Source organism: Plectrocnemia conspersa, unplaced genomic scaffold, assembly GCF_051122295.1.
Source record: "Plectrocnemia conspersa isolate PC_06_02 unplaced genomic scaffold, ASM5112229v1 ptg000001l, whole genome shotgun sequence".
NCBI lineage: Eukaryota > Metazoa > Arthropoda > Insecta > Trichoptera > Polycentropodidae > Plectrocnemia > Plectrocnemia conspersa.
Genome location: NW_028277165.1, coordinates 23,697,829 through 23,711,612, shown reverse-complemented (window position 1 = coordinate 23,711,612; position 13,784 = coordinate 23,697,829). Strand labels below are relative to the sequence as shown.

At 28.1% G+C, this 13,784-nt stretch overlaps 1 protein-coding gene across 2 annotated transcripts; it reads left to right on the top strand.

Moving 5' to 3' along the window:
• The first annotated feature begins 677 nt into the window (after positions 1-677).
• LOC148239295 (uncharacterized) lies at positions 678-13,033 on the top strand. 2 transcript variants are annotated; one of them, XM_088186125.1, is made up of 7 exons: positions 678-807; positions 5,975-7,638; positions 7,708-7,880; positions 7,954-8,085; positions 9,790-9,892; positions 12,205-12,334; positions 12,571-13,032. In XM_088186125.1, the coding sequence occupies exons 2-7, from the start codon at positions 5,976-5,978 to the stop codon at positions 12,656-12,658; spliced, it is 2,289 nt and encodes a 762-aa protein (XP_088042251.1). In that variant the 5' UTR covers positions 678-807; position 5,975; the 3' UTR covers positions 12,659-13,032. The 2 variants fall into 2 exon arrangements, with proteins under 2 accessions (XP_088042251.1, XP_088042261.1); XM_088186135.1 differs by lacking the exon at positions 12,205-12,334 and having other exon boundaries at positions 12,571-13,033.
• The last annotated feature ends 751 nt before the right edge of the window (positions 13,034-13,784 follow it).

The following is a 13,784-nucleotide window of genomic DNA, read 5'->3' as shown; positions in this document are numbered from 1 at the left end:
GCTACGTTTTTTTACAATAAGGGTATTTTTATATTTATTTAAAAATAGTAAATTGTAAATCTTAAACATGCAGATATTGTTAGTATAATTGATTGGATATATTTACGGAAAAGTGTTATTAATATGTAAATTATGTTTTTTTTTTATAAAAAAGAATTTTTTTTTGTTATTAATAATTTCATTAAGTGACAACATTAAAATTACATTTGATTAGAAAAACTACTGAGCTTTTTTTGTAGTGGTTTAATTGTTAAAATTTAACATATATACAAAACGCATACAACATCGAATGATTTCGATGCTATTTGATTAAAAACATAGACAATCATACAAAAATATAATTTCAAGAAATCGGCAAAAAATATTCTATTGTACATTCGGCAGCATTTTTGGGTCTGTACATTTTTATAATATAATACATATTAATTATATACTAAATACTGCGTATAATATAACAAATATGTTTATAATATAATACAATACATATATATTTTATATAAAGTCATATAGATCCAAATACAAGAACGCACCAAATGTTTTTGATATTATCTAATTCAAAACATACATAAATATTAAAATATATTTTCAAAAAATCGTCAAAAAAATACAGTATCGCTAACATTCGTATTCGGCAGTAGTTTTGAATCTACGTGTATCAGAAAAAGGACGCATAATGGCAGTGAGTTACGTACACTCTTTGGGCGCGGACGTTACTACGTACCTGAGTTCGTCAACGTATACTTTGTGAAAATCGTTACGATTTTACACAATTTCGATTAATGAATATCGTTGATCGTTGCTTGTGAGGTAATTTTTTTTAATTGTATTTTCTACAATAATATTAAAATCACGTGAGTCGAATCTAAATTTTTACATGATTTTTATATGGGTCGTTTAGAGGTGAAGGCAGCTTAGAACTAAATACATTAATTAGATTTCTTAATATATAATAAAAAATATAAAAATATGTATGTAAAATTATATAAATAATATTAATTAATAGTAAAACATAATTTAAAAAAATAAAATATTTTATTCTACTATTTAACTACATATACAAATTTAGGTATGCTTTATTTAAAATAAGACGCATTATATTATATTTTATTATATAGTATTTTTTATTTAAAATATAGTTATAGTTATTAATGATCTTAAACAAAAGGCATATCAACATTTTTTGGAAACAATAAAACGCTTGAAGTTAAACAAGGAAATATTCGTATCCGGCAGACGAATGTTTGCATAACTTGTTAAATGAAATTATTTGCGTTCGTCGTAAAGTATAAAGATCTGTCGTTTAGTTTTGTACTCGTTTAAAGAATGTCTTTATGTGTTTTAATATAAAAATAATATTGTGTTTCAAATATATAGTGCATTCATCCTTCACATAAAATATGTACTAATTGTATAGTCCAAATATTTTTATATATAATATAACCAAAAATATCAGTTTTTGTATAATAGTATACTTCAAATCGCAGTATTCGCAAATAGAAATAGGATTTTATTTTAAATGAAATTTTAATATTAATTTTATAATTATCACCACTATATATTAAGGGATGTATTCAATCAAAACTTGACGATTTCAATAATAGTCGCCACAATTTGAACTTCGGTCCACCACTTCAAACTTATCAACAGCACTTACGTTTGTATTATTCATACATATCAAATAATATTATTTACTAGTAGTATTTTTAGTAATATAATATTAAAAAAATCATCAATTAAGTATGACACATAACAGTTTTTATACCCAAGTTCCATCATAAAGAAAAGATCCCCTAAAATAAAAAATAAATTTTACCTTCATATTTTTATTAAAACTATGTAAATGATATATATATATATATATATATATATATATATATATATATATATATATATATATATATATATATATATATATACATATATATATATATATATATATATATATATATATATATATATATATATATATATATATATATATATATATATATATATATATATATATATATATATACGTTTATAAAAAATAATTTGATTTTACTCTGCCTTTTATGAAATTACAATTTGTACCTTATTTATATATTTTTAAAATTATCAAATATTTTTTATCTTTTTATATCAACGGAATAGAATCGCGATTGTCTCAATTTAATATACCTACTCAAACAGAATTGCTTAATTTAAGAACATTTTACCTAATATTTTGTGTTTTTTTTGTTGTAAAGATTATAATAATATTTTCGTGCATTGCATTAAAACTTAATTCCCGTGGAACCAACACACCTTGTCTCCAAGCCTTCCAAATATTTTTAATATGTCTATGTCAGAGTCATTCATTATTGAAGGGGGGGGGGTAAGGTAGGTGAAGTACTCTATAATTATTATTTTTTTATTATTAATTATTAATTTTATTAGAAAAATGCATATCATTTAATCAAATACTATGAATCTTAATGAAATGGAAATATTCAAAATAATATTGGAAGCCTAAAATTTTTGAGTTATCCCTTAAAAAAATTAACTAAAACAGTCTCGAATCAATCCCGCAAATATTTTTTTAAATATGTAATTTCAGTGAAATCATATTGGAATATATTTTCACCGGTAGATGTATATTTTTAGTAAGGAAAATATAATTTATCTGGCAAGTACTATTGAAGTTGAATGATTTCAACTTTTCCATATGTATTAATATATACATTTATGTTAATATGCACTTATTATTATTTATTTATATGCAATGTATAAATATTACAGTGAATGTATATTTTTAATGAGAAATAAATACATTTCAAAATATATGTTTCTAATAGCAAAAATATAATTTGACTGATAGGCGCTAGTGAACTTATATGCTACTATGAAACTCAATTTGACAGTTGCGAAACGTCCATTTGCTATTTTAATCTAAGCCTAAAAAAATGAACTTATGTTAAATCAAGTCTAAAATACAAACTAAGCTAACTTATCTATATAACAGTCGGACGTCGCTTCGTAGTTTGTTTGCACTTATGATAGCTATCCTTACCGATATATACTATGGACTTTTGATATAAAAGGGTTGATTAAAATAAAACGCTCGGTAACGAGGGTTTCCACTGCGACGGCGACAGCACGATTTTAGTGCTTTTGACGTGGATTTTTGACTTTTGAGAAGAGATAATTATTTTTTGCGCTCTCCTATTGGTCAAAATTCGGCTTAGATGAAATTACCTTATATAAGCTAGCCACTGCTCAAAGCGCTGAGAGAATCGATAGAATTGAAAAGAATCGTCAAGAAATTTTATCAAGCAGTGTTTGTAGCGCAAAAGCCAAGTTTATAAGAATTGATATATTATATATTAGGTTACAAAATATACAAAATTAGATGCACTTTATAAATTGAGTAAATTTTAAATGATATTAGCAATACTTTTTTAAATCTATAAATAATAAACAGTGAGAAGCTGATGCAAATTTATAATGCTTTTATGAATTTTAAATTTGTCACGTAAGTATGTTATTCTTTGCCAATAATAATGTGGGGATTGTTGTTATAGTTTAATACCTTTTTAGAATATTATAAAAAATTATAATCATTAAGCTTAAACTACTCTTGTTATTCCATATTTTTTTCTGATTTTTTTACAATTCCCAGTTACGAACTTTCAATAAAAATTCGCTGCGTACTTATTTTTTTCGTTACTCCAAATTACTTTTTCCTCTTTAAACTTTTTTTCAATGAATGCAATGCAACATATTATCTTATCTTTAACGGCTACTGCTCACTAAAACCATACAGGAAGAGTATCTCGGGCACTACACATGGGCGTGTTCGTGTTTTAATAATTCCATACTTACGCATGTTTTGGCGTGAGGTGAGATTTGCCACCTTCGCGGAACGGCCTTTTACCTCTCTATGAGTAATTTATATAGTACGTTACAAAAATGGGCTCAGCGCTGGGTTAATATTTGTTGAACGACTTAGATCACCGGCGGCGTCGGGCTCGATTCCGGTCGGGGACGGAAGTTGAACCTTGGTTTGTGACGTATGTTGGATGTGACAACACCTCTTGTTTGCTCGATGCATGCTCGAGGATTTGTATGTTCCAGTTACGAAAATGTGTGTTTTTCTAGCCGTATTATATTAAGATGTTAATCTTTACAAATATAAATGTTAGACGATTACCTTCTTCAGAGTATCGTAATCCACAATCAGTTTTGGGAATCAAATTTTGCCCCACTACTCTACTCAAATAAATATTATCAAAACACGCACACACAAAAAATGATTGTATTTTGCTCTACAATACTTTTTTATATTTTTTTTTATAAATTTAATTGATTGCGCTGTATATATAGTATGACTTGCAATTTATAAAAAAAATAGTGTTACTGGTGTTGCATCACACAGACAAGCATATGCTAAAATGGGTTTGATTATTTATTTCTATATTAAAATTTTATTATTGCGGTAAGCGCGCTCTTTCTTATATTATAAATATAGGTGTAATGGTCGCAATGGCGGTAAGCAAAATTCCAAAATTTATTTAGATGTAAGTACATGTATTTTACGCTATGTTTCCATTCTACATTACTGCACTGTTCACTTTGAAAAAGCGGAGATAAAGTTTGTATACTTTTAGTAGAGAAAAAAAATAAAATCATTTAAGTATGTGCTTCGGAATAAAACAGTTTCATTAATTGACAATGTCAGAATTTATTTGAAGAGATTCTTGATATTTTAGTAGAGAATTTAAAAAATGACATTATCTGTAGAGAAAATTTATAAGTAGAAGAGTAGAACTAACACTAAAAATTATTTTGCTGAATTTTATTATATATAGTTTTTTAATTGTAAATGGACCGTAATTTATTCTACAAGGACTTTAAAATTGAGCCGCAGGCTTAAAAATTAAAATTAATGGAGCTTTTTAATGTCTTGATTAAACATTTTTTATATTTGCATAGCCTACTAAGCATTGTAACAAAGCTAGATTTTAGTGTACTCTATTAGCTTCAATCACCAAAAAATATTTTTTTTAATGTATCCAAATTCTATGGTAACAGATTCCGATGATATCAGAGAAATTTCCAAAAATTAATGGTTCTTTATTTTGATTTCAAATGAGACACTTTTCATCCACAAAAAACAATGAGATGTTTCTTATCCATAAAAAAAACATGGTGTCTACTATGACCGAAATTCGTAGAATTTATTCGTTGAACAAAATAAAATGTTGGAAATCCCACTCTTTATTATCGTTTACCGCTCATCTAAAAAACTGGTGCACGGCGTAAATTTTTGTAAAGTTTGAGTTAATTTTTTGATTGCGTTTAATTCATTTCTAGTTATTTAATTTAGATGCAAATGCGAGATATTTGAAATTAGGTAATAACCCTTTTTTCAGAATGAAAAATACGGAAATTAAGCAATTTATCAAAAACTGTTCTAAATATTTTCGACTTTACTTTTTGAGCATACAATTTTGGCAAATGTCATAGGTCAGAATATTTTTTGAAATTTGTAAACTAGTATTATTAACTAATTCGTTAAATTTTTCGACCAAAATATATATTAATTCTGAGTCTTTAATATTTATAATAACCGTTCAACTAAAATAATATTAACCATTATTTTAAATAAAGTACTGATCATTAATTAATATAAATACTAACCACTTAAACATTTAAGTAGCTTACTGACCATTTAATCATAATTAAAAAAACACAAACTAAAGAAATATTTCATTGCGCGAATTTTTTGTATATTTTATTTTTGGTAGTAGGCATTTCATTTATCTAGATTTTGCCTAGCCCTAGACTAGAGTAATCATCACCTACAAAAATATTGTTGATCGTATTTTTGTAATCTTTACATATGATCGTCGTACAAATTGAAAAGTTTTTAAATAATAGTTTATCTACGGCGGATACCGTTTTGTATACGTTTTAAAAATTAGAATTAATCATTATTTTATTTACATTGTTTTAGTATGAAAGTAAAAATGGTTCAAGTCAAAGGGAGAGATTTAGAATCGAATTCATCCGGCAAAGATACCCAACGCCATGAAGAGACGACCGATTCCCAACAATCAGAATCGCATGAACCAGCACAAGCTGAAAACTACAGCATGGCGAAAAAATATCATTACGAAGTATCTTCCGTGGTAGTCCAATCACCAGTCATCAAAGACGAACTGGAGGATTCGTCATATCACAAAATCCAAGAAACATCAGCTCCTTCAGTCATCACTTCCAGACGTCAAATGCGTACCATTACCACAACCGGTCACATTACCACCACCGACGTCGATGACGAAGACGTACCTAATTCTGAAGATATGGCAAACCAAGAATCTGAAAAAATGGAGCTCAAAGATGAAATCAAAGAAAGTGAATTAGGAGGCGTGCAGCCGATTGTTATTCACGATGCAAACAAAACTTCTTATCAACATCCAAACACTATCATCATCACCGATCCTCAAGCCGTTGCATTGGAATATTCGCAACGAAGCTACGACGATAAAATGAGGCAGTACAGCAATGAAAACGTGCGTTATCTCCATCGTGTGTCTAAAAACGAAATGAATCAAATGAGATATGAAGCAAACGAACCAGAAAGACGCGTCCATCCGTATCCAAAACTATCACCGAATCAAAGGGTTGTCGCTATAAGAAACCCCTCTATTATACTTCCACCTGATTCAGTCATACTCAACGGGGAACTACAAACTATATCTTATCAAGGCGATCAAAGAAGCTTAGTATCTGGTGAAACAGCAATAATAACATCCGATCAACGAGTGATCATAACAGAACCACCAAATTCATCTCGATACCAAGATGAAGTATCGCCACTGCAGCAAAGCGTGCAGCAATACAATAGCAACTCTCCTATGATCAGCGGTCAAGGAACATCAACGCCTCCTCTTGCTTACCAGCATTCTGAAAATATAGATTCTCCTGGTACCATGGACTTGGTACCAACTTCATCACTCAGTCAACAACAATTGGGAATCGCATATGATAATTCACAACATGTTAAATACGAGCAACACGAGCAAAGCTCTGGACTTCAAGAACAAAAATCAACCACTTATACCAATCTTCAACCTGTTACGTCACTATCAAACAATCAACCTGGTTATTCTGGAAACTATATCGTTTCTCAGAGTCCTCAATACAACGGTCCTTCTGGGCAAGGATATGGCTATGGAAAGGAGTTGATTACTATGTATACAACTAGTGGAAGAGGAGATGAGAGTCCGCCGAATGCCATTCTATTTAGAAGCGATCCTACACTATCGTCTTCATCCATACAACACGTGAGCAAGAATGGAACACAGCAGATTGTTTATCCCATAGCTTCGAATTCCCAAGGGATGTATGACGCTCAACCGCTGAGCCCAGGTTCTCAGCAGCTGACACTGTACGGACCAAGTCCGTCTGGGGTCCATTACAAATTGCACGGCGAATATCTTACTCAATATCATACTGGAGCTGGTGGAGGTGGAACTGGTTCTCCTGGACTAGAATATGGCACTTATGTTGGCGGTAGTGGGGCGACCCTATTGACTGAGCCATATTCATATCAAACTCCGCAAACTTGGGTGACGCAAGGGTCTAACATAGTGACACTCGACGATTACGACAATGGTAATATACGAACAACTGATAAATGTGCATATGTATTGACCTGGAGTGATGGAAGATCAAATTTTGTAGGTAATTCCACAAACAGCGATAAGGAATGCGTAAATTGTGGATCGTGTCTCACACCACTTTGGCGCAGGGACGTAACTGGCAACTATTTGTGCAACGCTTGCGGTCTGTACACTAGAGTCAATGGGATCAATAGACCTCCGCCACCCAAGGGCAACAAATCGAAAACTCAAGCAGTAAGTTGATCATATTTTATTATACACATGTATTTATAAAAAACATAAACGAACATATTTTTATCATTTATAGCAAAACACTGGCAATCGCAGAAATGGAATAGCTTGCGCAAACTGCAGGACGCAAAACACTACATTGTGGAGAAGGAACAATTCAGGAGATCCAGTATGCAATGCTTGCGGCCTTTATTTTAAACTCCATAATGTATGTAAATTTTTATTATTTATACTATATAAGTTATGGGGATTCCCCCGAAAGAACCAGGTAAGTCATCTCAATGCTTTGATACTGTAAAAGTCACGATAAGATCGCGGTATCACAGCGATAAGGGATGATTACGACAAGTTAACTGCAATCTATATTTACTATTTCTATCTCTATAATTCGCTATCGTGCCTACTATATTTGGATGATAATGTGCTTTCGAAGATATTTTATCTTAAACCACACATAACCTTATCTGGTAATGAAAATAATTTTATCTTATTAAGTAAATAATTATTAGGGGGTATATACAGTTTAGAATGCTATCTTTGTGATTCACCTGTATAACCAAAACATTGTGGTTATCGACCCGAAAGAAAGTTGCTTAATTACAAAAGATTAAATTAAAAATATTGTTACTTACATTTATAGGTTTATAAGGTATCTATTGATTTTTACATAAGATATATAGCCAGATTAATCGGTAAAAAAGTCACGTTGAGATTATTGTCTTTAGTGTATTTTGCAACTAATTCCAATGTAATATTCCAAGAAAATCATACGTATCGACACACCTGTATGTATGTATGTACATATATCATAGTATAAGTAAAAAACACGAAAATATATTGATAAGGGGTACTTAAAGGTGAACTTATCAAGATAACATACTGAATTGGAACATTTAAGGCAAAATCGATCTACAATATAATCTCTCAAGGAAAGTAAATATTATAAATGATAAAGTCGTATAAATTCATACAAAAATATAGTCACGAATTACATAAAAACTACCATGTATAATATAATAATAAAAGTATTATATACATATAAATATATTCTTAAAATATATAATAAATCAATAGTTTTATTAAAAAAAGAGTTCTTAATTATTCGTAGTTTTCAACTATTCGAATATTGAATAAAAAATGGATGAAGTATTCGAATAATCGAATATTTTTTTACCGATAATAATTTATTTAACCAATTAGTGCAAAATATTATTAATTATTTTAATTACTTTCATAATCGAATATGCTTAATTTATTATTACATAATTTTTGATCAGGGATGTAATTTCAGCTGCGATTATTAATTTAATGAAATCATTTTAACCAATTTATTATACTATATACAATAGCTAATAATGTTTGGAACGAATTTGATATCGGCGAGTGTATTATGCAGATTTGCTTATAAATTAAATAACTAGAAATAAATGTACAGTGATCGAAATATTTAACTGATTGAAATAAAATATTTGCGTCTTACTTAAAACAGCAATTTAAAAAACGTAACACAAAATGTACAAAAATTTGCAACGCACACCTGTTTTTGAGATAAGCATTAAACTATAATAAAGCGTGGGTCTTTTTAACATTTTGTTTCGTTCAACGAACGAATTCTGCGAATTTCGGTCATAGTAGATACGTCCGATAAATATTTTTTAAAAGCGTAAAAGCATTATTTAAAAAAAAATTGTTTCGCATTTCTAAAAAGTGCATAAAGAACCATGGATTTTTGAGCGGCACTAGTCACTCGGGTACATTGTGAGAAAAATCGATTACATGTATTTCTCAAATATATAAATTGTTTCATATATAATTAAATTTTATACATTTAAAACAAGAGTATTCGTATAGTTGAAAATCAGTCAAATTAAAAAAAAAATATACAAAAATAACAATGAAAGTTTATTTATAGGTAAACAGACCCATGAGCATGAAAAAAGATGGCATTCAAACCAGAAAACGTAAGCCAAAAAGTGTAAATGGAGGACAGTCATCTAGCAGAGTTCCTATGCAAAGTAAGTGTGCAAATTATTAAACATCATACATTTTAGTTGAAAAACATCATAAAAATTAGTCATTAGTATTAATTCATACATATATAGTACTAATTAGTTAAACTATAAGTTTATCTGTAAATTTGCTTTTTTGGATATAATAAATATTTAGTTTAATTTTATTCAGTATTAAGTAATAAATGGTTTTAATTTATAAAATAACCCAATATTAAGTTAAAGTATTTTTAATAACTTTTCCATTAGAACATAATTAATTTCAAATCAATTCAGACATTCAGGCTTTGACAACAATTTTGTTAATAGAGAAGATCCATATAAATTAAAAATGTATATTAAATAATAATAATTAGTCTTTAAAACCAATAATCTGATTTATATCTGAGGTATATCATACATATTTGGAGCTAATAAAAACTTGAAATATTATCTGATCAAACGTTTTTAAAAACTATATTTTTGCTATTAGTCATACGTCATGTACGTCATTGCTAAATCTACACTATCGACATTTGTAAATCATATGTTATATAATTTTATATATCTTTCTATATCACTTGATCATTTCTCATTTCACGCCCCAAACCTTTTCCGGATACCACTGTTACATTAAACATATATAATAAAATATTCTTGCTTGTCTATTATAATGACGCAAACTGTGTTTTAAACTAACAAATCATTTAATTTTAAATTATTGTATCTTTCCCCTGTATGTATGTATGTACACATGTATAAGTGACAATAAAATATAAGTGAACAATATTAAAATATATTAAAAACTCACCCCAAGATACTGGAAAGTAATCTACTAAAAGATAATGTTATAACTAAACACGGACTTGTAAAAATGTTAAAACTAACAACTAGATTTATTTAACGTGATTAATAACATGACAACTAACAACTGTATTACTAACTAACCTATAATAAAATAGAGATAAGACTACATTTTAACTTAATTAAACATACTATAATTTTACGTTAATTATTTAAGACAAGCCTGCAGTGGGATTTTTATGTGTAATTTTTATTTTTGTTGGGAGAAAGGAGAAAGAAGGAAATATTATGTATACATACATATAGTATAAAAATTGATTATTTTCTAAAATAGACAGATTGTATATCAATAACTTTTTATTAAAAAGCTGCCAATTTATATGTGCATTTTTTTATATAAAAAAATAACATTTTATAAAAAAATCGAGATTATTTTGTTTCTTCATTGACAGATTATATTTTTTGTTTTACATTTTTGAAATGGTTTTTTAATGACACATATTAAAACTTCTCACTGCATTGCCAAATAATTTAAAATAAAATAGCGTTTTAGAAACGATCTAAATTTATTTGGTCTGTAATTATGTTTGCTTTTACTCAGTAATTTAATTAATCAGTAAATGGTTTAACGGCCAGTAATAATGAGTGGATTATTTTTTATAATTAAACTAAATTGTAGTTATTTTTAACTGTATCTAAATATTGATATTTTAACAGCAAATGATAAAATGCTTTACTAAAAATGAATATTATGAATCCGTTTCCTAAAAAACGACAAAGATAATTGTGTATTAAAAAAATACATTAATTTTGGTATTATCGAAAACTGAACAATAATAATTATTAACTAAAGTTGGCAAGTCAATGGTCATTTTTTTAAATTAAAATTTTATTAGGATTCATAATAGCTCATTAAATGAGATGCATTTTCTTGATAAAAATTAAAATTCGGTGTCGTTGCAGTGGGAACGCTCACTGCGACGGCACCGACACGATTTTATTGCTTTTGACGTGGATTTTTGACTTCTGAGAAATGATGATTGTTTATACGCTCTCCTATTGACCAAAATTTGGTTTGAATATACTTTGGTCAGCTCTCTTATGTTGAAAGTCCATAGTAATATCGGTTAAGATAGCTATCATATTTTTAAAATATTTAATATCGAAGTGCAAACTATGCGGTGTCTTACTGTACCTTTCTTCTGCTTAATTTTACTTGAGAGATGAGTTTTCTTAGTTTGTATTTTGGACTTATAAAAGTTTTAAACCTATAAATAGTTTTAGAACTTTTGTTAGGCTAGGTTTGGGTTTGAACAGCAGTTTCGTAAACATTTTAGAGTAACACATAATTTCACTAGCGCTTAAATTATATATTTGCTAGTATAAATATATATCTACTGGTGAAAATATGTTAACCATTTTGATAAACCGTGTTCATAAACAGTTCGCATCCATAATAGACAAGTGTTTAAATCGCCATGATTTTTTGTGTGCATTTTGATTATCCAGACTCATTTTTTTCTTGTAAATTACAGTGGAGTCCCAAATAACATTGCCATCAATGTACGGTTCGGCCGGTGGAAACGGCGGCATTCGGGAACTTCATCCTCACAGTCCACTACTCCTTCCATCATCAGCTCATCTCAACCGACATGTCACTAACGTGTGAGTTAATGCTTCTGTGTAGGCATTGAGCTTCTTAGCATTTTTTTATCTGTCTCTTAATCTATAAAAAACACTTTTTAAGCCGACACTAATTTTTCAATTGTTCAATAATCTTTTTTGCAGTCGATAATCTTTAATTTACGATAAGGCTATTTGCAACCGTTCGCCGAAACATATATATGATATCAATATGTTTAATAACGATAACATAATATTAATTATAATATCTTTCGCAGGTTACCGTCGATAGAAGCTTCAAGACACTTGGAATCGATTACAAGCGTCATAACTTCAACAGGATTAGCTTCTGAAAGAAACCAATGACCCTACAATATGTAATTTATATATAATTTATATTTTTTTATTTGTGTTACTTAGAAAGTAGTGTGTTTTCGATTTTTAAACATGCCAAAGATTCTTAACACTAGGTTCAATTGTAAATTATGTAAATGATTCCATTCAATCGATTTAACCGATAAAACAGGTCTCTGTAAAATGTATTATTCAGTTAGGTTCGAAACTTGATTAACATATATACTATATATTTGTATTATAAATATTCGACCAAAGATGTCACTTACAAAATTTTTCGAATTGACTATATTTTAATTTTATATATTTATTTATAATTGATTAAGGAGCAGCTTTATTAAACCTAATTATATTGTGTGTTCAATAGATATATTTAATAATTTGTAAATTTAATGAATAAAATATATTATTCGACAAAATGATAATTAATGTTTTATTTCAACTAAACCTATCCTAATATTTAATTATAAAATTTATCACAATATTTTTACAATATATAAAAATTGGTTATGAAGTATGGAAATTACATAAAATATTATTATTTTGATAAATAATAATTTAATAACAATATATCATCTTGCGGATGTTAATCAAATTTATTTTCTAAAAATATTATTTTTAATAATTAATCTTAAGTATGTTTCTAATCTTATATTAATTCGAATATAATGTGCAACATATTTTTTTTTTAATATTTTAAATTCTGACTGTATTTTTTTATTTTACTCTTAAAGTAAATTGCCTATTTTATTGGTTTTATAAGAATTATCGAGTTTATATTTTTATTATGACCTTCTATAAGGTGACCAGATTTTGCAAATATCAAAGGAAGGAACTGAAATTAAAAAGGCCATCAGGAAAATTTTTACTACCTAATAAAAAATAAAATTTGAATAATTTTGAAGTTACTTGAATTAAAAAAAAGAAAATGAGAGGATTAGTAGAAATATATTTTTTACTTATTTTATTATATTTATTAAATTTAAACCACATTTTTAAAAAAAAAGTTATCACGGAATTTTTTGTCTAAAAAATTCCATCATGACTTTTTTGGCCGCGGTAGCTAAAAAAAACGAAAAAAAGGTCATCTTCGAAATTTTTTTAGGAGGAGAAATTGCTATGGGACCTATAAAAATAG

What these genes read in the sequence shown, in the direction of transcription:
- LOC148239295 (XM_088186125.1), top strand. Translation starts at nt 5,976, where the DNA reads ATGAAAGTAAAAATGGTTCAAGTCAAAGGGAGAGATTTAGAATCGAAT. An exon ending in ACAAATCGAAAACTCAAGCA is followed by an intron (nt 7,881 to 7,953) that starts GTAAGTTGATCA and finishes TATCATTTATAG; the next exon opens with CAAAACACTGGCAATCGCAG. An exon ending in TTTATTTTAAACTCCATAAT is followed by an intron (nt 8,086 to 9,789) that starts GTATGTAAATTT and finishes GTTTATTTATAG; the next exon opens with GTAAACAGACCCATGAGCAT.